General features: G+C 42.2%; 2 protein-coding genes across 8 annotated transcripts in view; both read left to right on the top strand.

The window, feature by feature from the left end:
* Positions 1-823: 823 nt before the first annotated feature.
* BTBD3 (BTB domain containing 3) lies at positions 824-26,688 on the top strand. Of its 7 annotated transcripts, none has more exons than XM_031598121.2 (6): positions 6,597-6,710; positions 14,746-14,825; positions 17,080-17,341; positions 17,806-17,896; positions 18,387-18,505; positions 22,501-23,590. In XM_031598121.2, the coding sequence occupies exons 3-6, from the start codon at positions 17,199-17,201 to the stop codon at positions 23,531-23,533; spliced, it is 1,386 nt and encodes a 461-aa protein (XP_031453981.1). In that variant the 5' UTR covers positions 6,597-6,710; positions 14,746-14,825; positions 17,080-17,198; the 3' UTR covers positions 23,534-23,590. The 7 variants fall into 7 exon arrangements, 6 of the variants coding, with proteins under 6 accessions (XP_089990937.1, XP_089990938.1, XP_031453981.1 ...); XM_031598112.2 differs by lacking the exon at positions 6,597-6,710 and adding an exon at positions 13,781-13,993; XM_090134811.1 differs by lacking the exons at positions 6,597-6,710; positions 14,746-14,825 and adding an exon at positions 824-968.
* The window catches only part of SPTLC3 (serine palmitoyltransferase long chain base subunit 3), a 293,417-nt gene continuing 291,849 nt past the window's right edge, over positions 25,397-26,964 (top strand). Inside the window, exon 1 of the mRNA XM_090134807.1 lies at positions 25,397-25,483. The gene's annotated coding sequence lies outside the window, so the exon portion shown is untranslated. The remainder of the gene's footprint in view (positions 25,484-26,964) is intronic.

Genomic DNA, 26,964 nt, shown 5'->3' with positions numbered 1-26,964 from the left:
TCCTCATTCTGCCTTGGGGGTTTGTAGTAAAATTCAATAACCATTTTCCTTTCTAATTCTCTATTAAAGCACCATCCTATTTCACCATCACACAGAGCCAATGTAAGCCTCTCTGCAGACTCGCCTGCTGCTGTAGCTTTCCTCTGCTTGAGGCACAGTCCACCCAGAAACCAGGGGAGCTTGTGCAACTCCTCTGACACGTCCTGCAAGCTGCTTTCAGGTCAGCAAGAGCCTCACCAAGGACTCTGAGGCAGGCTTGAACACTCATGGATTTTGAAAGTGTTGACTATTCAAGCACTGGAGTAGACATTTTGGAGTCAATCTCTTAGACTTACTAGTTTTGCCAGATATTTTTTACTTACTTCACCTCTGTTAGACATAGCAGGCATGTACTTCCAGAAGACACTTGTCCAGCCCAACATAGTGCCCTTGAACAGATCCAGGAGTCCTGGCTAGGGATCACTCATCACCCACCAGGACAGAATATTGGGATGAGGAACCCACATACTGGTTATGGCTCTGCCCTCAGCTGCTTTGCCCTCAGAGCTGTGCCCAGGATTCTCCAGTGGACTGCTTTTTCACAAAAGCACAAGTCATTGATTCAGATGGGTAAGGGCAATTTATTTCCTCATCTTAACAAGCACACCCCATCTCTGTTGAGCCCCAAACCCTCCTGCCTGACACAGCCATGCACCATCACTACAGCCTTTAAACAGACAACCTCAATTTTGCATCTTTCCATTTTTTGACAGACAACTTTGTAAAGAAGAAAAACATGACCACAACTCATGGTTACAAAGGAAAAATATTACTGCCCTCCTAAGGCAGACAGGGAAGAGTTAAATGGCACCTGGGGCATGACTGCATGCCGAAGCTATAAAAGACTGCAGAAGGAGCGTGAGCCTTTGGAAGAAAGACTTGGAAGTGTTTTATGGTGTAGTTTATACAGCTGGACAACAGGAAAGGAGGTATGACTGTGCTGCTAAATGTAAGTGATTTTAGTGGGGAAATGGCTGGGGCGTTGTGTCAGTTGTAAATGTTACTTCTCAGGAATCAAAAACTCTTCCGATTACCTACAAAAGCCTCTCCTGTCCCCAGTGCTCAAGGGAAGAGAAAGCCCCAGCAGCTTCTCCATACCCTTTCGTGGTCTTTTTGCAATGGAGTGCTGGGCTGAACCCACAGCTGATGCCACACGTCTGTAGGATGTTTGACCAGGCTTCTCTTTATAAACAAAAGAAGAGTTATGAGATGTGTGATGAGTGGGACAATGAGGCAGAGTTTAATGTCTTATTTGAGAGCAAATTATGTGTGTGCTGCTGCAGGAGACCTGCAGAGGTGATATGGCTAGTGCCTGATGCTGATGATTATTAGTCAGGGGCATCCTAGTCATCTGCAGAGTCACTAAACTTGGCATGAGAGCTCGGCAGTAGTGGCAACAATCTGTCTGGTTGCAAGGGTACCTGAAGAAGGGGGTACTAGCACTGGGTCCCTGAGCAGCATGTGGTGAGATTGGTGTTTCAACACTCCTCTCTGATGAGTGAGGGCGGAGGCACAGAAAGGCTCATACAACTGTGGGCACCCACCTCTGGACTTGAATTAGTGCACTCTGTCCCTGTGGGATGCTGGAGGACTTTCTCATTAGCGTTCACTGATATAACACTTCTGAAAAAATGTACAGCTGCTCCACAGACATTACTCTTTTTCCTTTGCTGCTCTTGTGCTCAGGTTGCATTAACATTTTGCAGCCTCAACATGCACAAGATCTTTTCCTCTGTATTAAGGCCACAATTCACACTGGGGGTTCTGGTATTTCTGTGCATTTACCTCTCAGTTATTATGTTAGCAGATGTCATGTGAATTCCTGCTCTGTAATGGACAACAATATCTACTAGTTCATGTATTTCTAATTTGGAAAGGTTAACAGTAGTTTTTTTAAGCCTGAAGGGATTCCTGTCCCAGCTCTTCAGGAGAGGGCAAAATTGGGAGAGAAGAGGAAAACTGTATGTGCCTGAATTCTCAACTGGAAAGTGCCATCTTCTAGCTTAGTTCCACAGCCTATGTGACTTGACCTTACAGGTCTAAGGGCAGACAAAATCCAACACCCTCTGCTATTATTTCATTAAGTATTAACCCGATAGTCAGGCTCAGCAGCCTCAATGAGCTATAGTCCTGCTGGAGATAACAGGATTCAGCTTCTGGAGGCTTCTGATGCCTAAATAAGCACAGGGGACATGGCAGTGCACTGGGGACATCAGATTGGGCCAAGCTCTGTTTTGTGTAAATCTCCAGCTCTGAGAAAGCTGACAGTGCATCTCACTCTTTCTGCTTATGCTTTGGTTATCCATCTTACGGCCTCAGTATCTGCAGAACACCTGGGGGTTTCACTGCAAGGACTTGAACCTATCTGCCAAAATGAGCTTGCAGCAGCCATGCACATTAACTTCACACGTTGGGTGTTTGCCTCTGACAAGCAACTCTTCATATCTTTATGGCTAGACATTATTATATTGTTCTTTCATTTGATAACTGCTGCAGTAATAGCTTCCATTTGCAGTAAATCTCTTGTACTGCCTTTTTTTCCTCCCCATTAAGCATAAGACAATAACCTTTCCGGGAAGCTGTGCAGAGAGACTCAGTGAAGCTTTAAGAGGTGAGGGTAGACATGGGGGGCACGGCCAGCAGTAGCAAAGCACCTGGTAGAAAAATGCTTTTGGAGAAATTGCAATTAAATCCTGAAGCACTTGAGGAAAACCTCCTGAGTATACAAGCTGAACTGGAAAACGAATATTTAAATGCCTCTTCAAGTTAGTAAGTCTTTGTAAAATGCTGCTCAATACCTGGAAAATCTCTGAGACAAGAGAACAGACAAGTCTGGATGTGACTGAACAAAAATATTTGACTCTATTATCCTGCCAGAAACACATGGCAGAGTCTATCCCAGTTAAATGGCTTTGCAGACACTAAAAAAAAAAAAAAAATTTGATCAGCTCTCCCATGCACAGCTTCGCATTCCCTAGCAGTGCTATAGCCCTCGGTTTGTGGTAGGCAGTACTGGTGCTTGCCTGGAAACCTGGGATGGGAGCAAGCAGAGTCCCAAAGCTATGAGGGAACACTCCAAAAGAATCATAGAATCATTAAGGTTGGGAAAGACTTCTAAGATCATCTAGTCTCTCCATCCACCTAACACCAATGTTGCCCATGCTTCTTAGTACTATATCTACACATTTCTTGAATACCTCCAGAGGCAGTGACTCAACCACCTCCCTGGGCAGCCTGTGTCAGTGCCTGACCACTCTTTTGGAGAAGTTTTTCCCTACATCCAACCTAAATCATCTCTGGCACAACCTGAGGCCACTGCCTCTCCTTGTATGGTTAGTTACATAGAAGAGGCTGACCCTGACCTTGCTACACTGTCTTTCCAGGTAGCTGTAGAGGGCAATAATGTTTCCCTGAATCCTCTTCTTCTCCAAACAGAACAATCCCAGTTCCCTCAGTCACTCCTCGCGCTCCAGACTCCCCAGACCTTCTTGGCCACCTGGGCACACTGCTGGTTCACGTTCAGGAGAGCATTGATGAATGCTCCCAGGTGGTTTTCCTTTGCACAGTCTTCCAGCCAACCCTCCCCAAGCCTGTAATGTTGCATGGGGTTGTTGTGACCAAAGCGCAGGTCTCGGCACTTGGTCTTGGTATACTTCATCCAATTGGCCTCAGCCCAGCTGAGAGACACTTCCTTACAACCTCCTGTCATCTGCACACTTATTGAGGGTACACTCAGACCATCAATAAAGACATTAAACAGGATGGGCCCCAATACCGACCCCTTGGGAAAACCATTTGTGACTGGTTGCCAGCTGGATTTAATTTCATTCACCACCACTCTTTGGACCTGTTCTTTACCCAGCAAAGAGTGTACCTGCCCAGGCCATGGGCTTCCAGCTTCCCTAGGAAAAATTGTGGGTGACAATGTCAAAGGCTTTGCTGAAGTCTAGGTAGACAACGTCAACAGCTTTTCCCTCATCTACCAGGCGAGTCACTTGGTCATAGAAAGAGATACAGTTGGACAAGCAGGACCTGCCTTTCATGAACTCATGCTTACTGGGCTTGGTCCCCTTGTTGTCCTGCACATGCCTTGTGGTCTCACTCAAGATGATCTGTTCCATAATTTTTCTTGCCACTGAGGTAAGGCTGACAGGCCTGTAGTTCCCCAGATCCTCCTTAAGACCCTACTTTAGATGGGAGTCACCTTGGCAAGCCTCCAATCCTTTGGGACTTCTCCAGTTGACTGGGAATGCTGATAGATGGTGGAAAGCAGCTTGGCAGTCACCTCTGTCAGCTCCCTCAGAACCTTCAGGTGAATCCCATCTGGCCCCATGGACTTGTGACAGTCTAGATAAGGGGTCTGTAACTGTTTCTACCTGAATCATGGGGGATTTATTCTGCTCCCCATCCCAGATTTCCAAGTCAGGCAATAGAGTACACTCAGGACAACTGGTCTGACTATTAAAGACAGATGTAAAGAAGACAATGAGAACCTCAGCCTTTTCCTTATCCTCAGTGGTCATGTTCCCCACAGTCTCCAGTAAAGGATGGAGATTCTTCTTAGCTGTTCCCTTACTGCTAATATATTTGGAAAAAAAAAAAAAAAAAAAAAAAGATGTTTTCTTTTACCACAGTGGCCAGATTGAGTTCAAGCTGGGCTTTCTAAATTTCTCCCTGCATATCTTCACAACTTCCTTGTAGTCTCTCGGAGATGCCCATACTTTCTTTCACAGGAGGTAGGCTCTTTTTTTCTCCTAGTCTCATCAAAAGTTCCCTGTTCATTACATTGGTCTTCTTCCCTGCTCACTCATCTCAAAGCACTCAGGGAAAGCCTGCTCTCATATGCCTTCAAGACTTCCTTCATGAGGAGCATCCAGTCTTTCTGGAGAGGCCTTCACTGCAGCTGTTCCTGGGCAACAGCATCAGCACAAGGAAAGAAGACACAAACATGCAGTCACACCAGAAGTACTTGCTTTTTTCCTCCCCTGCTGAAAGTTTATTTGGTGGTCACATACTGCAGCTCTGCTCAGGTCTAGCTCATATGGTAGCTTGTTTGCTCTGGAGTTGGGCTGAAACTTGTCAGCAAAATGCAGCATTGGATAACTAGCACATCTCTAAGGAATATAGCAAGCTGCACAGAGGTCTTCTTGACTTGGAAAAGTAACCACATGCCTGTATGCTTTGAATCAGGTTGGTGTTCTTTGAGACATGAAAAGTAGTCATGGTCCAGGCTTCTGTGAGCAGCTGAGCAGACTGGGCCGGAAACTCAGGAGAGCTCTGAGGATCCCAAAAATCTGTCCTGCTGAGCTCATGCTGGGAGTATAATCCACACAGCCTGAAGGTGAGGAGGACCAAAAGCAACTAATGACACTTCAGCAGTGGGCTGTACCTCCTTTAGTTCATAATGGAGGCGTGATCTGGCTGCAGCAGGCCTGCCTTATTTCGAGGTAAGAATGAGCTCACTACTGGTCTGTGCATGCTTTTAAAGCAGGATATACAAATCAGGTGAGCGTAATGAGTAGTTCCATGGCCAGAGCATGTTTTTCCATGTGGGATCACAAATCCAGGTTGCAAAAAGCCTTTCTCAAAACAAGAGACATGGGCTTCTCTCTGCCATTTACCACTCTGAATTAGCTGAGCTTCAAAAAGGCCTTCTACCTTCCATCTGAAGACAGGATGGAAAATCACAGTGGTTATCCAGGTTAACCCCGCTGCTTAAATTCACTTCAGACAACGAATATTTTTGTTAGCCTTCCAAGTCCCAATTAAATACTCATTTGCAGACTGTAATTTAAAGCACGTTCTCTCTGGTGAAAGCCCTAAGAGCTATAGAGTGTGTACATATACGGTCATTAGAGTTGCTGGGTAGTTCCGTGTCTGCTTTAATAGCTAAAATATTTAAACAGGATTACCCACGGATGTGCCTTATGTCACACTGCGGAGATATGTGCTGAAGTAACATCTGTAACCAGTGCAAATGAACCGTCATGAGGGACTTCAGCCAGAGAGCAACAGAAATAATTGTCTCTTTAGGCATAAAGAAAACACAAAAAACCTTGAAATAAAGCCCTTTGCTAGGCTTTTGAGAAATAAAAGCCAGCAACACACGTTAATTTCCCCTGTGGCCGGAGAGCAGCGCTACGCGAACCGCGGCGCTGACGGGGCCGTGGCGCCGCTCCGCGCAGCGCTGCAGCCCGCTCCGATCGCTTCCGAAGCGCTCAGCAGCGCAGCGCTCGAGGCTCGCGGTGCCGACGGGGGAGGGCGGTAGCGCCTTAACGCCTCTGTTTGCTCATCTCCCACGCTCTGAGCTCGAGCCGGCGTCCCGACGCACCTCCGCGCCGCTCTATTGACCCTACGGCGGCACCGCTTCGGCGCTTTTTGGAGTCGAAGCCGCCGTGCTCGAGCGCCGCTGCCCCTCCGCGCCGCGCGCCCGCCGTGCGGGCTGTGCAGGAAGGAGTGGGGGGGTGGGGGGGGAGCGTGCGCGGCGTGCGCGTGCGCGCGGGGCGGGCGGGCGGGCGCGCTCTCGAGGCGGGATCGCGCGGGGCGCTGCGAGGGGCCGCGCCGCCCCGGGAGCGAGGGCGCCTCGGGTCAGCGGTGCGGGGGGCGCCGAGGCGGCCGTTACGGCCTTCGCCGGGCGGGCGGCGCCGACGGGCGGCGGCGGGGAGCGGGCGGTAAGCCGGGCAGGGCCGGGCCGGCGGCGCTGGGCCGCGGGCGCCGCGGGGCCGGGGGGGGGCGAGGAAGCCGCCGCGAGCGGAGGGGCCCGGCGCCGGGGGCCGAGGCGGGGAGGAGCCGGCGGCTCCCGGGGAGTCTCGGTGAGGCACGGGGCGGAGCGGCCGCACCTGGGCGCCGGTACGGCGGGCGCCGCTCCGAGCCTTCCGCCAAAGTTGGGGAGCGGGAGTTCGGGCGGCGCGCGGAGCCGCGCGAGGCGGCGGTACAAAGAGCGGCCCGAGGGGCTGCGGGCTGCCGGCCGTGCGCCGCGCTGCGAAACTTCGCGGGGGAAAGCGGGTAACTGAGCGCTGTTTGACCGCCGTCCTCGAGCTGCGGGCTGCGTGTCCGCGTGTCTGCGAGCAGAGCCGCTTCTGGAGGCCCGGCGCCTCCGGAGTTGTGCTCCGCGGCCAGACTGCGGGCTGTTCCCGCCCCGCGTGAGGAAGAAGCTGAAGTTAGCGCGGTTAGCGCTCCTCAGGTGATTACCTGCGTTCCTAATTGAGGCACCCAAGGCTGGGTAGGTTTCCTGTGCTGTGCGATACGCAGTTTTCACAACGCTGATTTTTTTTCAGCATTAAATTCGTACCGTAAGTTTTTATTCAGTGGCCCCGGCTCCCTGTTGGTGGAGAGACGTGGTGTTGGGTTGTGTGCACACGGGGTGCCTTTGGTTGTCACGTAACCGTCCGTTCCCTGACTCAGGCTTAGAACAGGTTTTGTTTTGGTGGGAAGGAGCCGCTCTCATCATTGCCTACAGAAATTACGTGCGGTTTGTTGTAACGTGTCACACCTTGGCAGTTTATTAGGTAATTCTGTTAGGGAATTAAATACTTCAGGACCTTCTGCATTTGAAATAAGTTTGCCAGAATTGAACGTAGCGTGCAGTGCTATTTCTCTGCAGCAGTAGCAGCAGAATGCATGATAACTTCCCTGGTGTTTCACTTCCAGTGATCCTCAGCTCTGCCCCAAAGGAAACACCTTTCAGAAGCAATCCGGAGTTCCTCTTTGCTTGCCATAAAAGGCTGAGAGAAAGGATTCAGCTATTGGTAGTAATATCTACTGTGTAGATACTTGCTTGTTAGAACTTGTGATAGAAATTTTTGGTCTCAAGTTCCAAAACAGCTGGTATGCTTACAATCAAAGTTTCAGTGCTATGGCAGGCTCAATTAAAGCAGAGGTCTGATGATGACTTACTGTTCATTATGCTGATTGAAGAAATTTAGGCCTCCGTCCATTGTGTGAAGTTGTATGAAGGATGCTAGTTCTGCAGCAAAATGTCATTCGTGCCCATCATTAGCTTTGTCAGATCATTCAAGATGGTTCTCTTGTGACTTTCTACTAGCTCTCCAATCTCGCAGGCTGTTGTTTTTGTTTTACCCAGGGGGAAAGCTTAGTCACTTCATTTGTATTTGCGGGCTTTCTGTTTTTCTGGCCTGGCTTGTCTCTTTTCTGCTCCTCTTGGTTCGTTTGAATTCGATAACTCAGCACGCTGAAGTGAAAGGTGACTTAAGTGAGTTGAGCGTCCACAGAGTATTTGCATTTTAAAATACAGATGGGCAGGTTGGTGATGTCTGCTGGGCATTCTGGGTACGTAGAGCATATTGTCACAGAAAAGAGATGTGGAAGGTACATTGAAAAGTCCCCTTGTCTGGCCCTGTTACCTGCCTTGTGAGGCTACCTGGTACCCTGAATACCAGGTCAGTCAGGTACCACTTCAGTATGCTTCTGAATGAGTTGGTAACTTGCGCATCTAACAGGGTGGGTACTCATGTACCAGGTTACACTTTGCTTCCACTCTAGCTGCAGTTTCTGGTACTCTACAGAAAAGTAAAGGAGTCATTTTGCTTCAAAATGTTACATTCTCCAGCATTATAGTTTTGTTACCTCATGTTTTGCTCAGTGCTTGCTTGGTGACAAAGGTTTTTTGAGAGCAGAAAGTAACTGTTTGGTTGGGTAGCTCGTTTGTTTGTACCGAGTAGCTGTGAGGTTTTATACACGGGCTTTTAAGGTGAACAGAATCCCTTTGAAGACTAATCCATGATGTGTTACAGTGTCACCTTGCCCTACTAGCAGTGGGTGTGGGTGAAAGCTTAAGCCATGCTCTTTGAGACTGGGGAGGAGCTGAGGCAAGCTGCTTATTATTTGCAATAGAAATGCATGCAGTGACTTCACTCCAACAAAGGAACAGTGTTTTGCCCTACTTTGAGGTCCTCAGTGCCCAGTTTAACTCAGGTGGAAGCAATCCCAGCCCTACTAGTTTGCTCAACTTCTGTCGGGGCATGTAGCTCAAAGGTATACAGTGTGATGTTAGGGTGCACGGTGCACATAACAGCATACATAGAACATCTAGGTGCTGTTTGATTTTTCTCTATCAGTCTGAGATGATACTGCTGCACGTATATGAAAAAATAAAGGCTTTCATAATTGGCAAAGTTTTATAATATGTAAAACTGATGCACATGCAGGTTTACCTTGCACAATCCCTTAAAATTCCTGTATTTTCTTGCTTGTAATTACTTTCTCCTTCATTTTTTTTCTCTACAACAGCTCTGAAAATAGAGCCAATTTGACAGCATTATTGTGAAGGAGAGTTAGCATTTAGGATACCCTGGTGTTCCTGCACAAATAAGTCTAACTGCTTGAAAATATACCTTGAAACCAGAAATTAAGGAGCATATTCATGTCCATCTTGAAAATTCATTACTGCAAGTGAGCTGCCATTCACTTGTAAAGAGGAGGAGAGATTAATCAAAATACTAAAGCATAGCTGATCTAATTGGCAAGTGTGACTGAAATATTTGCCGTGGAAGAAAGTAAATCTGATTTTGTGAAACATCTAAGCAGATCATGGTTTGGCAGTGGTTTTGTTTCCCTTTGGAATCACCATTTTAAATCCAAGCAGAACCTGGATGTGCTGTGTGAACCTGGAAACAAAATTAAGGGCAAGCAACAAGATCCACAGCTTCTAACATGTGGTGAAAGGAAATTAATTGAGTACAGTGCAGTCTAATGGACTTAGTGTTTGTGTCCATTCCTTGAGTTATTTGGATGCAGTGATTGGTGCCTTATAACCAAAAATTGGGGTTATTAGGCAGCTGTCAAAAAATTATATGAGTATTTCTTCATGGATTTGAGACTCTCTTAAGAAAGGAGAGCTACTGTGTTTGATAATGCATTTCTTTGCTTTGCTGATGGACTAACCTGTTCCTTTTTCACTAGCTGGGATAGTCTTTTGTCATTTAAAATGCACTGGAAACAAAAAGCTGTACCATTTTCCCCCCTTGTAACTTATTTTAAATACTTACACTGAATGGTTCCAGGTACACTCTTCTGTAAGCAGAAGTGCCAAGTCACAGATCTGTGTTGAGTTGTAAGTTGGTCATTTCACATCTAGCAAAGTTCAGGGTCCTGTGGATTGGCATGATGCCATTTTACCGTGGCAGACCTGGTAATGTTTATGTTACAACACCTAACTGAGCTTCTCAAGTCTCCTCTGTTTTCTTAACTTTGTTCAGTTGCAAACTTGAAGCAGCTTAAAGCACGGCGGTCTCAGGAAATTGAAGTTTGCAGGCTGCTGAGCAGCTACAGTGCAGGTTGTTGCAATGTCCTCCTCTCTCTCATGTCTCACAGGGTACTTCATCACTGGTTTGATGTGTAAGTAGGTGAGCCGCTCATGAAAAACAAAATCCTTGAATTACATGCTAACATAATCAAAGGTAATACATTGTCCCTTTGGATCTTGATGGGGTAGATACTCTTCTGGTGCCATGAGCTCTTACGTGAGATCTTGCTGAGAAGTTGTCTTCTCTTTATCTGTGCTACCTTTTGGCAGACTTAACTGAGCTGTGTTTAGGGAAACAAAGACATCTGGGAGACAGTGATGGAAGGGAACAGGATTGTCATCTTTGTAGGTTCTAATATAACTAATTGAATGAAGTGTTTCTGAGCCAAGTTAAAGATAGAATAGAGGTTTGTCTAGTATAAAATCTGCCTGTAAGATAGGAAGGGAAGTTGTGGCTGTAGTTACCTGATCACAATCTGTTGAAATAAGCAGCATGTGAGTAGTAATTGTAGTGCTGGTTTCTCTCAAGTGCACTGAGATCGCTAGCTTCTTTCTCACAGGGCACTGAATGATCATTAAATGCTAATGACTTTTGATTACTGTTGACCTCGGTCAATTTAGAGTTAGTGACCTAGAGATGAAAACCACTGTATCTCATTACCAATTTCCTGAGCTATCTGATCTTTCCTTTGTAGGTCAGTTTTGATAAGAGGCAGAATAGAATTAAAGTTGACCCCTGTCTTAGAAAAGGAGTGGAAGGCTTTCAGGTTTGCAGTATCGTGCTTAGAAGCAGCAACAACAACAAAAGAAAGCAGCTACTAGGAAAGAACTTACCTTTTTGACCCCATGGATTGTCAAGAGCAAAACTTATCACTTCTAGTAGAAAAACAGCCTATCACCTGTAACCTTGAATTTCTCATTTTGTAGCTGCAGGTTTTCTCATCTCAAGCATCCATTTATAACTGTTGTTCTTACTTTGAGCTATGAAGCAGCAAATGAGTGTTTATAGGATAAATTGCCAACTCTGCTCTAGGATGTTTTCTACCTGCAGTTGCCAAACTATGTGTGCAGGATGGTAAAATCATGCGTTTCACGTTGTGATGAAGCATTTCACTTAATTTCTTTCCATATGCACAGAAGCGAATGTGTGATAATTCACTGTTATTGTTCACTGTAAACTCTTTAAATATAGGATGTTTTTTTATACAGTTGTGTTTTCTATAGACTGCCATTCATACAGCAAACATGGCATGGAATTCATAATGAAAATGCATGATAAATGTAAATATTTTTCCTCACTTTAATATGCAAGCTCTATTTATTTTTATCAAGCTGAAAACAGAACTTTTAATTTGAAAAGCAAAACTCCACAGTGTACAAAAATCTTGCAGAGTTATGTTAGTATGTTTGGGAAAGAAACATTCAGTTATTGAACCTCTTACTGTGGGTAAATGGCAGAGGTAAAGCAGCTAAGGAAGAATGTAACAGGAGGAGATGCTGCACTCGGTTTGGGCCAAGCCTAAATTGGTGAGCATGCAGGGAAGGAGGATGTTTATGATGAAATAAATATAGGGATAAATGTTATTCTTAAATACTGTGTTTTGATTTGATTGCTTTGTCTCAAAAAAGGATATTGCTGTAAAAATCAAAAGGGGGCAATGAAAATGTCTGCAGATACAAAAAAAAAAGGCATATTAAAAAGATGAAGGTTGTCTTGGTAGGGAAGCCAGTAAGAAGTGTTGTGCAGAGATGCAAATAACAAGAATGTGAAAATAAAAAGCAATTTTATTCTCTATTCTTCTATTTTATAAAAACTTCTATCTAACTGCTGACTGGGCTGCTCAGAACTCCCTGTATTTATTTCCTTGAAAGCACTAAGAGCGTTCATGGGGGAAAAAAAATAAAAATATCTTTGTGGATAAAAATATTCTGAGGCTTTTAACCTTCATACTTTAGAGCTTAAGATTATCGCTAAGCAGAGTTGGGAAGAATATTTGTAAACAAGCATTTTGCTAGCATACCAGCTATAGCAAAATACATTTTAGCTTCTTTGTTGGTTCAAGATGCAGTTCTATTGATGCTGTTCTGAGAAAGAAATACTCTATTTTTAATTTTTATTTTAATGTGTATTCAGACTTCTTTGATAGCTATCACAGCGTTACCCATCTTTGTCCCTGCTTTTAGTCTTTTTTTTTTTTTTTTTTTAAGGGAGTCCTCACTGAGTGAGACCTAGGGACCAACTTTTTTTTGCAACAAACAGGAATAGTTTGTTTCAGTGCTGCCTATCAGAAACCTGTGTGAGGATGGGTGGTGGGAGATTTAGTCAATCCTACCATGCTTTTTTACTGGAGGAAATCAAGAATAGAGCTGTCAGTCCCCTTTCCAAGTGAGGACAGAAGGGTTGGGATGGAGTGGTTTCTTCCAAGTGATGAAATAATTCATAAATAGTTAAACAGCGTTAAGCTCCTTGGCTGTCTGGGTTGTGTTTCTTGGTTTTGTTGTTTGCTTTTTTGCTTTTTGAACTTGTACACATCATTTTTTAATTAGTGTTTGAGCGAGCTTAAATTCAACGAGAAGTAACGGCGGACAGGTAGATCTGTTAAATATTAAGTGCATATTTATTTTGGTTAATAGAGATGTACCATCTGAAACTGATTTCTTTGGGGGATCCAGAATTTAAACAAAGAATTTTAATAATGCATAGGCGTAATAACAGCCAAGGAAAAGACTTGGCAACTTTACAAAAACAAGAAATATATGCATGTTCTCATTGCCTACTTGGAATTTGTTCCTCAGTTCAGAATCTGATTGTAGCAGCCCACTGGGAACTGTGATGAAGTCTTGATTTTTAAGGAAATTGTCCACTTCATATTTCTACATGAAGAGCAGAGCTCTAAATGTGAGATAGAGAAAAAGCACAACCTATTAGAAGACAAAAAATGAAAATTTGGGGCATACTTGCTATTGCAGAAGGAAGGACTGATGCAGTGTGAGTAAGAGTGTTCCCATCAACCTTGGAAATTCAGTGATTTCTCAGTTGTAAGTTACCTTTAGAAAGGCATAACTATACATGTTGCACCAAGCACTGCGTGCGATATGATTCCTGTGACAACCTTCCCAATGGTTTTGCAGCATATTATGGTCTTAAAGGATAATTACAACTGGGAATGCAGATACATTATGTGCATTTGGATTTAAACTGTAAAATTAATAATTCTTTTTGGTTTTGACAGTTTGTGTTTTAAACACTTTTTAGCTGGGAGGTGATTTCCAAGGGCTTATAACTTGCTCTGTATCATTTGAAAGGAGGATGAAAGTGGATGCATAGTGGCTCAGCCTCATAATGTAGTCCTGTGCTAAGATTTAAGCATGGAGTTTCCTACACCCTTTAAGTTAATACTTTTGGTGTGGTTACTTTGCTTACCAGTTAATATTGATGACTCTGAAGAATTATATTTCTCTCTTTTTTAGATGTTTATAAAGTTCCATTCTGTTAATATATAATTAATAAAGAAAAATGAAAATTACTGGAGAAAATGAGGAATGCATCACAACAAGTCTTCAGAGATCTTTGGGAGAGAGACAGTCCTTGCTCCTCTCATCAGAGACAGGCTGCTTTGAATTTGAAGTTTTGACTCATCTTTCAACAGGGCACACATCTGAGCATGCTTTTACTGACTGCAGTGAGCTGTAAGTCATTAACAGTATGTGTATATTAAAAGAGGAAAACTATTTTACGGGAAAATAGATGGTAGTTGCTGCCAAAACTGAAAGAATAGTGAGTGCAAGAAGCACTGATTCTTTCTGTGCTTTTCTTTTTCCACTTCACTTGAGACTAATAACTGATACATGGTGGTTTGTTTTGGAGCTAATGAAGTTCAGTGAAAGGTGATATGAAGCCTGTGGAAAGGGTCATAACTTTTTCATAGGAACTTCTGGGGTCTGTTGTGGAAGCATTAATACTTTCCCAGTTGCAGGAGACTAGATTTTGATGGATGGTTTAGGAACTGCCAAAGATGGCTGTTAGGCTTTGTGTCAGCAGGTGTGAAGTTTTATCTTTGGTTACTAGGGGTCTGGCTGGCTTTTGGATTTGGCAGAACAAACTTCAGCCATAGCTTTTCCTGTCCTCCTTCCACAAGAGAGCACAGCATGTTTGACATTGTGTTTTGTGGAAGTCAAAGGTATGGTTGATAGCTGCCAGTTTACATTTGCTATTAGTCTTTCCTAGACTGAGTTAAACAGTGGCTCTGTCATTCCGTTTCTCTTCTGTAGCATCTTGGTAACCTTATCTGCTATGGGTGTAATCTTTGGGCTACAGAATTGGCTAAATTGTTTGTTGGGACCTTGCTTTTATTCCGTGGGATTGGGTAAAATGGGTTTATGGAATGAAAATCAAATCTCCCATATGAATCCCCTAACCTCCTCTATCTTTCTCTTGCCAGTTGCAGTGATGAAAACCAGATTTTCTGACATGTGGCTCCTCTGTATCTGTACGCTTCTTCCCCTGTGGAATGGCAAACAGGTTGTTATTGTAACTGGAAGGGATGGAAGTTTACCTAAAGAGGGGGGGAAAAAACTTGCACAAATCCAAGAATACTTTGTATTTCCACTAAGTTCTCTGCTGTGAGCAATTATAAACATCCCCTCTGTGGGATGAGTTTCTTTTCCTTTACCCTTTCTTTTACCATCACAATTCAACATGACAAACGTGGTCAATTTGTCCCAAACGAACCCATCACAGATCAAAAAGAAAAACAAGTGAGAAAGAGAGTAAAAAACGAAATAAAAGCTTGCTAGGAAATATTTCTTTGGCAACTGCATGATCTGCCTCTCCGTCTATTTAGGAACAGGTCTCTACTTTTCAGCCACACCAGGTTTTACCTAACATTTTCTTTTAAATTAACATAGAGAGGAGATAGATACGTGTCTGGAAATAATATTTTATCAAACCACTGCAGCCAAATCTTGTGATGACCACTGCTGGTGTTTTTAGTGTGGAGTTACCTCTCAAGGAGACCTAATAATCTGTGCAGTATCTACACTTAGGCATTACAATTCCAAGATTGTGTTACAGAGCTGTAGCTGTGGCAATTGCAGTTATTTTTTCAGTAAATAGCCTGAGTAGCATCTCTGTGCTTCAGTTTCAGTCCATGGCAGATTCTTGACAGGCATTTCAGCAAGTTCAACTGTTTCTCCACCAGCCTTCCGTCAATTTTTTATTTCAGTGTATGTTCTTGTCCAGCAACACTAATTAATGGATACATTTGCTTGAAGATCAAAGAGGATTTTTTCTTTTGAATTGGAAAATAATTGTGAAATGATGTTAGAATTATCAACCCATCCAGTGCTTTAAGATGGGAATGTTGACACCTAATACTTTTGTTATTCTTGCCTTTATTTTTTTAATGCGCTTTGACCTTCTACCTGATCTAAATTTAATTCAAAGTAAACTAATGACTGAAAATTAGGGTTTTTTTTTTTAATTTAAATGATTTCATTGGCATATCTTATATCCTGTTTATTTCAGAAAGTATTTGTTAAAAGAATCAGGATGTGTTTGCCTCTTGAGAAAATGCTTTCAGCCTGCAGTTCATAAATTGGTCAGATTTGCACTGAATACTTGGAAACATTGACATTCACTCCGATTTGCTTTAATCTGATTGCACATGTAAAAGTTCCCTTCTGATGTGGTGCAGCCATGTTGTGTGTAAGCTGGCCTAATTAATGCTACTTAGTCATTTGGGACCCCTGTCAAAAGCTATTACATTACCTAGAAACATAAGGAGTTAAAGCTAAAGCTGTGACCTCATCTCTATTCATGTTACATTGGAGTAGAAACTACGTGGAAGGGGGTTGTTTAACTGTGTCGCTGTCTTTGCTGCTGCTAGCTGATTTGCTTTCATTTGGTTCCCATATTTATAGCGTGCTCTTTCTGAACAACTGCCACAGTAGGGATTTGTGAGCATCCTAGACACGTACGAAGCCATGCTAATATGAATTGCGTGTGGAAATAGCTCCCGCAGAAACATTCAGGCTCAAAGATGTCTCTACCTGATTTCCACATTTTATCCCTTCCCCTGTGAAATCCAGGCAGCATCAAGGAGAGCTGAAATGCACGCGCTTCTAGCCAGTCAGGCACTTATGTAACTGTGCGTGCAGTTTCCTTTATTACTTAGCACTGCGTACTAAACGAGGAGCGCAACTGCTGTCGCTTTAATGTTGGAGCCGCGTACGTTACAATAGGTGTCACTGTGCGGCTGAGTCCAATCGTTATCAGTGACTTCAGCTATTGGCTCTGCGTGCTGGCTGACTCCATCTGCAGGGCTGGAATATCTGGTCGCTTCGGATCCGCTCATCGCACAAGTTGAGCTCGCTGAGCAGGCGAGCGGTGCTACGGCACGTCTTGCTTGCCTCTGGTGGGAAGCTGCTGCGACAGCCGCGCGTGTGCCTCTGTGCTGGGTGTGCTGCTTTCGGGTGGCTCGCGGTCAGGAAAGCTGGGAAGAAATAAAACTGGCAGGAATGATGGGGATGTATTTAACAATTCAAGTACTGGATCAAACTTAAAGCCTGTTTTTTTTACTCGGAATGCTGGAAAGGTCACCTTGTCTTGCTGGAAAAGAAACTCTCTGCTCTGCTGCTCCGTGTATAACAGCTCACACGTGCATTTTTTAACGTCCTTAGCTAGTCAGGTTATCTAGCTATACAGACAAGTATACTCATGGTAGATGAGAAAGGAAAGAACATGAAATGTCTCACCTTTTTCTTGATGCTTCCAGAGACGGTCAAGAACAGGTCCAAGAAGAGCTCTAAAAAGGGAAATAGCAACAGCAGCAGCAGCAAATTGCCTCCAGTTTGCTATGAAATCATTACCCTGAAGACCAAAAAGAAGAAGAAGATGGCTGCTGATATTTTTCCCCGAAAGAAACCAGCCAACACTAATACAACTGCTGTCCAGCAGTACCACCAGCAAAATCTCAATAACAACAACACTATTCCAGCACCAAACTGGCAAGGACTTTATCCGACCATCAGAGAGAGGTAAGTTCGGGAAAGTTTATTTTTGTTCTTTGAATGGAATGGTGAAAAGTAGTGAGATGCTCATAATGTGTACTTTTAGCTATTCATTTATTCACTGAGTAAAACAGTTCTCTCTGCGGAGAAAAGTATTCTAGTAATGGAAAATATTTTCATATCTGTTTTCCATACAGTGCAGCTGTCTGAATAATAAACAGTGTAAATAAGAATGTTGCTGGCTGCAAGCAACAATGTTGTTGGTGTTAGTAGGTATTTGACTGATTTCCACTTTTTGAAAAGTTTTTGTAATTTTTATACACCTGAGCTTTGTTTTTTCCCCATACATGATGTATAATGTAGCTAAAAACAAAGTGTAATCTGCTTTTCATTCTGCTAGTGGGTAACTTTAAAGTGTTCAGAAATCTGATTTGTTTGTTTTGCACAGATGCACTAGGTACTATAAATTAACATGTTGCCTCTGTTTGTAGAAATGCAGTGATGTTCAACAATGACTTGATGGCAGATGTTCATTTTGTGGTCGGGCCACCAGGTGGGACCCAGCGGCTGCCGGGACATAAAGTAAGCAACAGCTGCATTGTCTGTTTTTTTTTGGGGGGGGGGGCAGGACTGGCAGGAGAGCTCCCACGGTTACACCAGGATGCAGCATATGCAGGACTGGGCTCTTCTGGGGTAGGCGTAATTCTATGCAGTAAAAGGCTACATGCAGTGCTGTCCCTTGCTTTTCTTTGTTTCTTGTATGCTTGTATTGAGGCAGTCACTGCAAAGTTAGGAATGCTGCTTGTGCTGTTGATTAATATTACACTTGAGACTTTCTAGAAATAGTTAACTTGTGTAGTGGATATGAGCGGTTTCCAGTAGCTAATGCATATATACCCATGAGAGTAAAATGAAGCGGAAAATGTGTAATTCTGTTCTTAACTTTGACTTCATTTCTTACTGAAGTTCCTGTCGGTGAAGCCCAGTATGTTCAGAGTGGCTCTCCCACGTTGTTTTTGTTGGCAGCTCTTTTCAGCTTAAAGCATGAAATAAGATTTCCCTTTCTCAACAGTATGTCCTGGCCGTTGGGAGCTCAGTATTCCATGCAATGTTCTATGGAGAACTTGCTGAGGACAAAGATGAAATCCGTATACCAGATGTGGAGCCTGCTGCTTTTCTCGCAATGCTGAAGTAAGCATCGTTCATCTGCTGGATGTATTTTTTTTCATGATGTACCACATACTTTAACTATGACAGTACCGGTATATTAGACTTGCATATGAACAGAAAGAAAACAGTTGCTTGAAATATTCTCCTTTTTGTGTTTCAAGTATTTCAAACTTTTATCTGGTTTTGGTCTCCCCTTCTTCTTCCAGGCACGCATATATTAGGCTGATGTAGGCAGTTGCAAATAATGACTTTGACAGCAGATCTTTGGGCGCATTGTATACTGTAATGCCTATTGATTTGATTTGTTGCCACACAAAGGAATGGAGTTACTAAAAAGATTTGTCAGCTATAAGAAAAAAAAAAAAAAAGAAAACCTCTGCTACACTTCACAAGCATAGCAGAAAGTTAAAAACAAACAAACAAAAAAATCAGAATTGCTGTGTTTGTATGATGGCATAGTTACAACTTTTTTGTAAACTTGCTGTATGTGTGTCTGGTCCTAGGGGAAAAAAAAAATCACACCCTAAATATTGAACAGAGCTTTTGGTAATTAAATTTCTCCTCATCTATCTTACTGATGCATCTAGAAAGTGATAAAAAGGCTGTTGATAAGAGTAGAATGTGTTTTACTCTGTCTGGGGGTGCTTGGGGGTGTCAGCTTATGTGGTTATTTATGTCTGTGATTTCTTCTTGCAAACGACATAAGAAATGCTGTTGTTTCTAAGTGAACACAACAAATTGGTTTCCCTGCTGAGTTGTCCTTGAATGTATCTGTAAACTCTGGTTTTTAAAGAGAAATCACCTATCACAGAACTGCTATTCCTTTGAGGTCACTTTTATTTCCTCTTCAGCTTTAGTAATTGCCATTGCACCCTGATAAAGAGCATACATTAGTACCTGATAGTAATGCTTTCAATATGCTGCAGATTTTATTGCGCGTAATGATGTAATCACTAGCTACTTATTGTCTTCCACAGATTCTTTTGACTAGCTTGTGATTAGAGTGGTTTCTTTTTTTTTTTTTTTTCTTTATATGCAACTCTGGCTGTTCTTCTACAGTGCCACCAACACACAGAGTTTGCATAGAGGTTTTTATAGGTTATTGTGAACGTCAGAATTGTGCAAGTATCAATAACTGCAACAAAAAAGCTGAAGTTACACAGCTATTCTATAGATCTGGAATGTAAAGTAAAGATAGAGCATTATGTCAGTGCTGTGCTGCAGATCCCCGCATTGGGCCTCTCTGGTTTTGCAGGTGTTTTATGCAGGGCTCTGACTTGTGCTTTGCTTTCATATAGACTTTTACAAAGCACAAATACATGATACTTGGATACCTCTCCCCCTTTTTGAATAGCGAATCCTATATCACTGTGACTGAATGTGACATGCCAAGTAAAAACTGAGCGCTTTTTGAATTTATCGTTGTCATGAAGGAATATATTCAGAGTGCAAACCTAGAGAAGAGAATATATCAATGCTGATAGATAGGTCTTGACGAATTATTTTGCCCATGGCAATTTAGGGAAGGATCTTGGAAGACATGACCAGAACCCTGGAATTCTTTACCCTCTAGGCTTTTAGTTTAAAAAAACAGAAGATGACACAAACTTTTTGTATTCATTGTGGACATTGAGCTAACCTTCCCAGTGCTCATTTCTGCTGCTGCAGTGTTCCTGAGCCCACAGAGTGCTCCAGTGCCTGCAAACACTGGAGCTGCCTGCAGCTGTGACTGTGCAGAGATGGGAAAGGATGTTGCTCAGCAGTGCAGCATTCCCCTCATCGCATGATCCCAAGCATGTGCTGCACTGGGCGGAGCCTGGGAGGAGATACGGGCCCATCACTCCTCTCCCCCCAGGAAATCTTCCCCATGAGTGCTGCCTGCAAGTCTTGTGAGTGGTGGGTAGCATAAAGCTCATGATACAGATTCTAAAGGAGAAGACTTCTTACCCATCCCAAAGCAGTCTTATCTCTCATATGGTGATTTTCACAGTCAGGAGGGACCTGCAATAATCTTTGTAAGAAAATACATTGTTACTTTCTTTCCTGGACAGTGAATTCTTCTAGCATAACTGTTTTTTCTCATTTAATATATAGTATGCATACTTAGAGTGAAGATCTGATAAGGTGTTGCAAGATATAACATAGGAAATAGCACATTGACTGATATGCATATATGAATTATTCTCTCAGTGAAATCAACTTGGCAGTTTTCTATAGTTTTATAAATAGAGTCAGAAGGTTGTTAAAATTCATAATCCTGCTGACACATTGAGTTGGTGTCTTTACTGCATTATATCTTAATATTGACTGTTCAAGGTAGAACTATGGTCTCTTGTTAAGCCAGGATGAGTGTGTTATTAAACCATCAAACTCTGTGCTCTAGCAAAATCCTCTTTATAAGAATAGAGTGAAACTGGAATATGAGTAATTGTCAACCAGCATCGAGGTGCACTGGCACAGTGAGAAGTGTGGAATATTGCTGACAGCCTATCTGTGCTGTCTGTTGTAAATCACTGGTATTAGTTTTGTACTTTCATGAATATTAAACTAGCAACTTTGTGCTATTTCAGTATAAAACAGATGCCATCATTCTCTTTGGTACTAGCAGGCAAAGAGAAGTAATATGAGGGAGAAAAGAGTTGGAGAGCAATGAGGAGAATTATAAAACCAGATAGATTGACACATTCAAAATATTTTGGACAGTAAAATACCTAAGGCCTTTGTTGTTACAAATAGCCCAGCTGAAACCGAGTAATAAAGGTTTGGGTTGTTTTTTGTTTTTTTTTTTAAGTTTGTAGGAGTATTCTTTTTGTCCATAACCTCTCCCATTTTGTTATATTGCTTGGGCTGCATCTGCTCTGAGTACAATTTATTGATATGACTTGGAGGATAGCATCCTACAGCTGCAAAAAAAAAAAAAAAAGAAAGAAAATACAGATAAATACATATATAGCTTCAATCATTTCAGGGTAGGTACTAATTCCCCTTTCTAAGTACATTCCGTTCTGCCAAAAATGCATTGTGTTGGGCAACTTGCTAACTAGAACATTTTAATTACTCCAGGGTTGCATAGAACTTCATCTTCACTAGAGGAAGGTGCATTTATCAAGCGTAACCATCAAGACTTGCTTATCCCCATGAAGAGTAAAATTGCATTTGGCATGGTTTTAACACATGGCATTCACCAACTGCAAATGGGGCCCTGAAGCATGAAATATTACAAAGAACAAACTACAATGCTTCATTTCTCCAAGTGATGAATCCTAGCAGTTTAGTCACAAATATAATTTCACCTTCGTCACTTCCACTACACTGCTGTGATAGTAAAAGGCTTTTTTTCCTCCTTATGTGCTGACAGTGAAAGAAAACACTGTATTATTGCAGCTATGATGCTGTAGGCATTAATAAACTTGAAAATTAATTTTCTATGCTTTTTGGGTTTTTTTTTATGTTTCATTGCCTCGTTTGGAAACTAACAAAAAGAGAAACATCAGTAATTAAGAAGATGAGTAGCACCTGTTACACTTTAATAGCATTTCTGTTCTGAGAGATTAGCTAGTTATTAGCAGTAAGCTAGTTTTCATTCCTCTGTTGGTATGTACCTCAATAAATCATCGCCACTGACTATCTTGGGACATTAAATCCAGGTGCCATTTGTAACACGTGTTCCATTACTGTTCTGTTAGCCAAGTAAGTTAGCACTTGAGGAGCTACCTTCTGAGGACGATATTTTGTCATTAGCCAAAGCGTGTACAGAAGGAGAACAGCTGAAGAAGTTGCATTCTTTGTACACTTTACCATTTCTGCATACTCTGTGCACCAAATGAGAAGTTTTTCTCACCTCAGATTTAAGCATGTTCTCTTCTGTGGTCTTACATGAGTGATGATTTTAGCTTGTGTTTTCTTCGTGGATTTAATCAGTGTTCCCCAAAAGCACTACTTAAATATTCCTTCTTCGTAGTTTTGAGATGTTGACAAATGATCCCTTTGCATTAAGCATGCTTGTTTTATTTCAGATACATATATTGTGATGAAATTGATTTGGCTGCAGATACTGTCCTGGCCACTCTTTATGCTGCCAAGAAGTACATCGTCCCTCATCTTGCCCGCGCCTGCGTCAACTTCCTAGAAACAAGTCTAAGTGCAAAGAACGCCTGCGTGCTGCTTTCCCAAAGCTGCTTATTCGAGGAACCTGACCTGACCCAGCGCTGTTGGGAAGTGATTGATGCCCAAGCTGAGCTCGCTTTGAAGTCCGAGGGCTTCTGTGACATTGATTTTCAGACGCTTGAAAGCATTCTCCGAAGGGAGACTCTGAATGCCAAAGAAATTGTTGTTTTCGAAGCAGCTCTGAATTGGGCCGAAGTGGAGTGTCAGCGACAGGAGCTAACGGCCACCATCGAGAACAAGCGCAAAGTCCTCGGAAAGGCGCTGTACTTGATACGTATCCCTACCATGGCACTCGACGACTTTGCAAATGGCGCTGCTCAGTCTGGGATTCTGACTCTCAACGAAACCAATGATATCTTCCTTTGGTATACAGCTGCCAAAAAGCCAGAGTTACAGTTTGTAAGCAAGCCCCGGAAAGGCCTTGTTCCTCAGCGGTGCCATCGTTTCCAATCCTGTGCTTACCGCAGCAACCAGTGGCGTTACAGGGGCCGGTGTGACAGCATTCAGTTTGCTGTTGATAAGAGAGTGTTTATAGCTGGCTTTGGGCTATACGGCTCCAGCTGCGGATCAGCAGAATACAGTGCCAAGATTGAACTCAAACGACAAGGAGTTATCCTAGGCCAGAACTTGAGCAAATATTTCTCAGATGGTTCTAGTAACACTTTCCCTGTGTGGTTTGAATATCCAGTACAGATTGAGCCTGACACCTTTTACACAGCTAGTGTGATTTTGGATGGTAATGAACTCAGCTATTTTGGACAGGAAGGAATGACAGAAGTTCAGTGTGGGAAAGTGACTGTTCAGTTTCAGTGCTCTTCGGACAGTACAAATGGCACTGGGGTACAGGGAGGGCAAATTCCTGAACTCATATTTTATGCTTGAATGTGTGTGGAGTCAAAGCATTTTTTCCTATGAAAAACCTGTCTAGTTCAGACCTACTGACGCTTAGCTCTTTATCTGCAGATATGTGATCAGTACAAGTTATTTGTCACAAACGCTACAGGCAAGTTACTGGCTTGCTGTACTTGTAGCTTCATTGGTGATGAAGTTTAAGGGTAATATTTAATTTTAAACTGGAAGCTCTTATGAATAAGCAAGTTTTGAATGCTTAGTAAGAGAGATACCTGTTTGCTGGCGATGCTGAGCCTTGCTTTGATGCACCTGAATCCCCAGAGGATGTTCTCATATCTTGTGGGCTCTAGAACTCCTTCCACTAAATGCTGTCACCTTTGATCAGTTTTCTCTTTCTCTGTTTCCCGCTCTTTGCTTGTAACTATTTGGGGAGATGGGTAGAAAACAAGGAGCCTTGTTTTATAGCTCTCTTCTGCGTACTCTTCAAACTGAAGAGATTCCAATCAGCTGAGCTGATTTGATCATGGAGGCTAACAGAAGTGCTTCAGTTCTAAACAGAAAAAGTGTATATTTATACCATCATCCTGAGAGATTCTGCTGTAGCCAGCTGTTTGGGGAAGCTACACAGTGTGCTGACCAGAATGCATGGACACAGTGAGTAAGGGTTTGGGCTTGACATGTGACCCTAAGAGTTCATACTCCAGGAATCCCATCTTGAAGGCAAGGAAGTACTTGCACATGTTCAAATTACATACACAAGTTGAAACCTCTACTCTTTTCACCTAATTTTGCTACACTGAAGTTGATTTGCTATTTAAATTGCTTTTCTTCAAATCCTCATTAAATAGACAGGAGTTAATATCTAGCATTTAATGTAGGGCAGTTTTTATATTTTTCTTATTTTCTTCCTAAACATTTAGAAGCATGTGGTAGAGAAACAAAAGAACGTACCGGTCCCAACTTAGACTTTTTTTTTATACTATGAGAATTTTGAAAGAGGCAAGATTCCCAAATGTGGTCATGTTTCAGTTAGTGTATATCATTAGATAAAAGTAAGGAGGATCTCTTACAGCTGCTTATGTGGAACTTTCACTTTATCTGAGTCCTCTCTAAAGCTTCCTGTCATATGTCTGTCATCTCTGGAAAAGTATTAGGGTTCACAACTCTTTCTGAGAAGGAAATAAGTATAAATAACAGATGTAGGTACTATTTAAATACAAGGAAATCTTTCACCCTTGCACTGTGACACTTGTATCTCAGAGGGACTTATTGTAGTACAACTCATTTAATCTCCAAAGTGGGTTCTTGTGTGTGTGTTTGTGTATGCACGTGTGTTTTAACAAAATTAGAGGACCAAATAATTATTAAGGCAGTCTGAAGATTAATACATCAACACATGAATGTAGCACAACCCTAAATTGACTTATCAGTTTTGCAATGAAAATCTATTTCCATAAGATTTCTTATCAGTTTGACACTATTACTCTTATGTGTTTCTTGACAGATGGAACCCTGGCCTCTGGCCATTGTTAAGTGCCAACACTTTGCAGTGTCCAGAATATCATCTGAGATGAGAAAAACTGGAGTGTAGATAACAAACACTTTATGGCCAAAGCTCAGTTCTTTCCTCTGGGTAATAAAGGAGAGCCAAGTGGAAAAACTACCCTACAAGATCTATGCCTTTCACCCATCTTACTGTTTAGTGTTTTATATACATGCGTGTGTGTGTGTAAGCAACGTTCCTTCTAAAATGTAAATACCCTCAAAATATGGTGATTTTTTTTTCTTTTAACAGATGTACATAATCCAGACTGTTACTGAAATTTAAACAGAGTGGTCCATGGAAAACTCACAGAAAGAGATTTTAAAACAGCCGCCAGTTAAATATATTTAGATGTGCAGCCTAAAATAAACAAAATGTGGGGACTGGAGAAAGAGTTGCTCAGGAGACTGCGAAAAGGAGTCTAAGATTATCGTGAGGTAATGGTCATCTACCTGGAGAGAATGTTTTGAGCAGCAATTCCATTTATTTAAATAGACTTGGAAGCAGAGCAAGATGCTAATCAGCCTGCTAAATTTTCTTACAGCAAGTGGTTGACGCAGATGTAATAATTCGGAGTGAATATCAGATTGACAAGCTGCTTGCAGTAGCAAGCTGCATTCTGAGTTAAGGAGAAAAAAAGCATGAGGTGCCTCAGCTGTTGGGACAAATCAGTACTGCACTGCTATAACTAAGCTCTGGTTCTCACTTTTAATTTTGTTGGGTTTTTTGCTTGTCTGCAAATAAAGGTAAGCTATCTGTTACGTTGGCAGGAATAGATGGTAGGAGATTGGAATACTGTATAGCTGTATAAAATTAGCTATTATTTAATTATTTTTATTTGCTGGTTTTATTAAATCATTTTGACGAAGCAGGATGAAAGCTACCTCTAGCTCAATTCCTCTGAGTCCCTTCCAGGTTTTAGGAGCTGCTGCATGTAAAGTTGTTTTTTAATATGGATCAATAAACATAAGCACTCCGAAACAGCTTTTGAGCTTGATTGTGAGTCCTGCTTGATGCTGACAGGTGCTGTTGTATTGAGAAGGTGGCTAGTTGTAGTCCCCTTAGGACATCCAGGCACTTAAGTAGCTGTCCACATGTAGATTTGGTCAGTTTAGCAGTAGTATCTAAGCTTGAACACATGGATGTTTTGCAAGCATCGGCTGTATCAACCTGGAATGTAAGCATAATGTCAGTAGAGATAACTTTTGGTAGATTGTCTTAAACTGTACCTGGCCATCTCTGCTACTTGTATGTTTGATTTTCCTGGTTAGGGGAATCTGTGATAGGGAGTATAATGTAATATACTTTCTGCATATCTGAAGTAGTATTTAAGTAAACACTTTAATTTCTACATGCTTATTGCACTGAACTGTTTCATTTGTTGTTTGTTTTGTTTTGGTTTGGTTTTTTTTAATGTAATTAAATGCAGCTAACTTCAGGTAACAGCACTCGTTTGTGCTGGAGCAGTGTTTGATTTTGGCAGGCTTACAGCATTATTTATAAAGGACAGATATATAAATATGAAGTACCTCATGTTGAATGTTATTGTACTGTATCTTCAATGTCACAGTGCAGATCTTGTTGGACTCATGAATGTGTATAATCGCATTAAACCTACAAATAAAAATGGTTCTTAAATGGTTGCTTCCCGCAGTACCTTTGAATAACAAGCTGTGAAAGCCTTTACTTAGCTGTCTTTTAACGATTCCTATTGTACAGTTGTGCACAGATATTTGTGGAGCTTATGTATTCAGAGATCTTTCGATCCCCAAAGAAATAAGTCTGAGAAAAACAAGGAAGAACAATGAAAATGTTAATCAGTTACATTGTAAAAGGGTTGACGATTAAGCTAATGAGCTAGGGTGAATGAATTCATTTATGTGCTTTATGAAAGACCTTGTCTACTAGCATTAATATT

Source organism: Phasianus colchicus, chromosome 2, assembly GCF_987193195.1.
Source record: "Phasianus colchicus chromosome 2, bPhaCol1.hap1.1, whole genome shotgun sequence".
NCBI lineage: Eukaryota > Metazoa > Chordata > Aves > Galliformes > Phasianidae > Phasianus > Phasianus colchicus.
This window is presented reverse-complemented; position numbering and strand designations above follow the sequence as displayed.

Bases quoted from the DNA above. Each gene is read 5' to 3' on its own strand.
- BTBD3 (XM_031598099.2), top strand. From the start codon at position 17,022: ATGGTAGATGAGAAAGGAAAGAACATGAAATGTCTCACCTTTTTCTTG. The intron at 17,897-18,386 runs GTAAGCAACAGC...CTTTCTCAACAG, and splicing joins AGCGGCTGCCGGGACATAAA to TATGTCCTGGCCGTTGGGAG. The intron at 18,506-22,500 runs GTAAGCATCGTT...GTTTTATTTCAG, and splicing joins GCTTTTCTCGCAATGCTGAA to ATACATATATTGTGATGAAA.